This window comes from Eucalyptus grandis, chromosome 3, assembly GCF_016545825.1.
Source record: "Eucalyptus grandis isolate ANBG69807.140 chromosome 3, ASM1654582v1, whole genome shotgun sequence".
Lineage (NCBI taxonomy): Eukaryota > Viridiplantae > Streptophyta > Magnoliopsida > Myrtales > Myrtaceae > Eucalyptus > Eucalyptus grandis.
In genome coordinates this window covers 25177314-25181327 of record NC_052614.1, presented here as the reverse complement: position 1 = coordinate 25181327, position 4014 = coordinate 25177314, and the positions used below count along the sequence as shown (strand labels likewise).

Sequence of the window (4014 nt, the reverse complement as noted above, 5' to 3'; positions counted from 1 at the left end):
AATTAATTCAATCTTAAGTCATTCAATTATGTCAATTTAGTCATAAACATTTTGATGATTTGTGAATTTAGTCATTTTGACAAATTTTAACTAGAAATCACTAAGGTTGTCCTATATGGCGCTAGCACTGATATCAATATTTTTTTCATTTTTTCCTCATCAGTCAAGAAGAGGAAAATTTCAAAAAATAATAATAAAAAATTTACTCATGTCAACTTACCACGTATGATGGCTGGTTTCTACAATAGCAATTTCCGACCAATATTGCCCGGGAGGACTATATTAACAATTTGTGAAAATATTTATGATTAAATTGGTATAATTGAAAGGTTTAGAATCGAACCGACTGTCATATAATAGATTTATGATTTTTTAGATAATTTTTCCAATCAACGACAATTGTGCATCTCAAGAGTTGGCATTGTCAACGCCCGAATACTTTGGGGGCAAATCATGTGAATGGGAGCCCTGTGTAAAGTTGCTAGTCAAGTTCTCTGCTTTGAAGATGATGATGATGATGCTTATGGATAGATTAGGTGGGGTCTGAAATTTTCAATTGCTTAGTTACCACACACAAGCGGTATTATCCAGTTAGAAAAAGCGTGTGACAAAGTTTCTTGCCTTGTACCCGATGTGATAATAATGGATGAGGCAAGAACCGTGACGTGGCACGTCATTGTCCAGCTCAGCTGACTCGTTCTTCCACAGTGGACTTTTCGCAATCATCAATACCTAATCTGGATTCTGAGGCTTAAACCATAAGCAGCTATTTTCCTCAGATTTCAGCATGATCCACACGTTTTTTCTAATCTGATTTGACATTTTAGGATTTCTATCGTAAATTCGTTAAAAGGCCCATGTTTAATTCAAGGCCCAGCAGTTGCAGCCTCAACTCAACCCGGGGCAACCCTCTTGAATCTCAATCTTTTGCCCATCGTTTCTGGAAGCAGACCAGCAATTCTTGTTACCATAGTTAATATCAATTTCTGATATTTCCACGTTGTCTCAATAAGCCGGTGTTGGTTTCTAATAAGCCACGGCGCGTTCAAGAGTTTCGAGTGATATTCGACTCAAGTGATGTTCAAGTCGTGTTCAAGTCGTGTAGTGTCACCCGTGCTAAACACCTTGAAAGCATTAGCATTTACAAGAAAGAAAAGTTCAGACTCCTATCAAGGTAACAGCTGACAGTAGAGAGAAACTTGGTGTCTGCTCCACAAATCACTTCTTCACAGAGAGAGAGAGAGAGAGAGTAAATGTGAGAGACACTTTTGCAAAATTTGTTGGAACCTATAATTGATCATATGAAGAACTATTAAAAAAAAGCAGGCATGGCAGTTTAACTGTTACTCCCATTGGACCAGACACCAATCTAATTACCCCCTCCGTCCAGCTATCTATCAATTACAACAGCCCTTTCAACAGCAACTCATCCCAACAGTCCCGCCAGTCAAAATGCCAAATAAATTCCACTCTCAGAAAATCATCATCCCTCCACTTTCAATGCAAAACAGATCCCAGGTGGATAGGGTAGGGCATCCCGCAATGACTCCAGGGCTCTACTTGTGACTGAACCAGGGAGCCATTGCACCGTTGACGTGCCCGTTGCTGTGGTGCATCCCTACGCCAATGGGCATGATGGAAGGGGGAAGCCCCACCACCACTTGAGGGGGCGCGTTCGGATACAACCCGTGATTGTGCGGCGGTAGCGTGTGGGTACTCATGATAGGACTGCTAAGAAGGCTGCCCTTACGTTGTTGCTGAATGGCGTGGATCTGCCTAAGCCCTTCTTCATGAATGCACGAGATCGTCTCCAACTCTGTCATTGAAAGTGCATCCAGACCAGCACCGTACAGAGGAGCATGCCTAGACATTTCTTCCCGGAGTTGAGTATCGAGTGATTGGATATATTCCTGCAAAGAGGAGGTGAAATCTAAGCAACAAAGAAAGAGAGGGACGACCCAAATTAATACTAAAGCATATGCTTGAATGAGAGTAGTTGGCACAAACCTGGTAGGCCTCCAATCGTGCTTGCATATCATTGATACGTTCTTTATATTCAGCAATCTGCTCCTCCTTTTTTCGCTTTTCTCCTTCAGTTTGTCCCACTGTTTCTCTCAATCTTCTAATCTCGTCCTCAAGGGACTGCTGAATCTCTTCTCCAGTCACATTTTCCATCTCGTACCGCTTCGGCTCTTCATCAGATCTTTTCCTCCCAGCTGCCGCAATCTTCAGCCTTACAGCAAGGGCGTCCTTTTCCTTTACCACTTTCTGTTCCATTCACATATTTTGGTTCAAAAGACATCAATTAGCATTTTCCCTAAGGCAGGAAAAATGGGGATAAATCCAATTCATCCAAAGCAATTTCCCATGCAATCTTCTGGAAAAACAGTTGCCAATAGATAATTTTTTTTCCCCTTCTTGGAGAGATGTAGGCAACACATATAAACCAAAACCAAGACCTCTTGAGACTTAGTAAGAGAAGCCATCACTAAGCCAAATCCTTACTCCCTCACATGGGAAATGCAGCGTTTAGAAAAGCACATGTTCACATGAAAAGAAAGCAAAAGAACTTGATTAAGGATAAATCAAGCGACAGAAGCAGTGACAGATAACCTCCAATTCTTCACTATGACGAGTCTCTGCATCATGAAGACGATCTTGAAGGGCCTTCTTCTCAGAAGTGAGCTTTGCAATTTCCTCCACTCTCTCAGAGTGAACCCTCTCAAGCTGGTTCTCTAGGTCCCGGACTTGTTCAGGTAATTCTTTCTTTTCTCGTGCAAAACGATCCATCTCAGCCTCCATCTCAGACTGCCAATTACAGAAAGTGTCAAACAAAAACTTGCCACGAAGAATCGACACACCACGTCAAAGCAATCGCATACCTAGGTCAAGAAGTAAAACAAATTAGTTACCGCGTGGCGTCGGACACGCGTGTATTCCTCGGAGAAGCTGCGATCATAAGAAATGGGAAGAGCTAAATTAATCCAGCTTTAACTCATAAAAGCGTATGATATTCACTTATTCATTGAAGCTAAAGCAGCGACTTACACTGGCAAAATGGGAGCAAAAAGTAGAACCACTCAAAAAGCAACCCAATCTTCGCTTTCTCTTTTTCACACACACACACACACACACACACACACACACACACACAAATGTCAGGAAAAGCTGAAAAGAACATGAAACAATTGCCCAAGACGAAGAAAAACACCAAAACTAGCAGTCTCGATGAAAACCCAGAAGCCACAATCTTCACAGAAAGCCAACAGGTCGGTTCAACAGCCCATTTCGCAGAACAAGATCTCATCGCGAGAAAACCCACCGCCCCCATCCCGGAGGTAACCCAAGAAAAGAAGAGAAAAAGTCCACGCCTTCACGCGTTGACTCGACAAGAAACGCAATAACACAGGAGGGGAAAACGCGAAAAGAGCGGAGCTCACGAGATTGGCGTTGTTCCCGCGAGCCCAATCAACGCGGAACGAGTGCTACCCAGAAGACCCAGAAGGTAAAAAAACACGACGACTTCGACGATGGAGAGATGGAAGAAATAGAGAGAGAGAGAGAGAGAGAAAATCAGAACCTGCCACGGCCAAATTGCAGCGCGGGATCCGATCGGTTGGAGAATCTGTCCTCGGCGCAGGAGCTTTCAATGCATCCCCACTTCACTCATTCTCTCTCTCTCTCTCTCTCTCTCTCTCTATATCTGCGAATTGTGGCTGTGGAGGGAATCGGAGGAGAAGAAGAACAACGACGTTGTCCCTGGCTCCGCTGTTCAGGCCAAATGACAAAGGAACAAGAGAGAGAAATGGATCTTTCTAAGGCGGTGGTGGATGCTGCGGGATACGTCTCTGCTGACAGTGACAGATTTTGGCATGTTGGTCCAATTTTTAAATGAGAACATGAAGAAGTGTTTCTTTTTCTTAAAAGAGTTATTATTAAAAAAAAATCATGAATTGATAAATTTATGATAAATTTACTTTTACATAAATTTTCGTCAAATGTGATGATTGACAA

The 4014-nt window shown here is 42.6% G+C and overlaps 1 protein-coding gene across 6 annotated transcripts; it reads right to left on the bottom strand.

Annotated features, from left to right (window-relative positions):
- Positions 1-1266: 1266 nt before the first annotated feature.
- On the bottom strand, positions 1267-3784 carry LOC104430378 (probable DNA double-strand break repair Rad50 ATPase). Of its 6 annotated transcripts, none has more exons than XM_039310563.1 (5): positions 3049-3784; positions 2883-2949; positions 2614-2808; positions 2008-2268; positions 1267-1910 (listed from the first exon to the last, which is right to left on the bottom strand). In XM_039310563.1, exons 3-5 carry the CDS (start codon positions 2800-2802, stop codon positions 1557-1559), a joined length of 804 nt encoding a protein of 267 aa, XP_039166497.1. In that variant the 5' UTR covers positions 2803-2808; positions 2883-2949; positions 3049-3784; the 3' UTR covers positions 1267-1556. The 6 variants fall into 6 exon arrangements, with proteins under 6 accessions (XP_039166497.1, XP_039166498.1, XP_039166495.1 ...); XM_039310564.1 differs by having other exon boundaries at positions 2913-2949; XM_039310561.1 differs by having other exon boundaries at positions 3581-3784.
- Between the last annotated feature and the right edge of the window lie 230 nt (positions 3785-4014).

Coding starts and splice junctions, on each gene's coding strand:
- LOC104430378 (XM_039310563.1), bottom strand. CDS start 2,802: ATGGAGGCTGAGATGGATCGTTTTGCACGAGAAAAGAAAGAATTACCT. Junction 2,269..2,613: donor GTCATAGTGAAGAATTGGAG/GTTATCTGTCAC, acceptor TGAATGGAACAG/AAAGTGGTAAAGGAAAAGGA. Junction 1,911..2,007: donor CACGATTGGAGGCCTACCAG/GTTTGTGCCAAC, acceptor TCCTCTTTGCAG/GAATATATCCAATCACTCGA.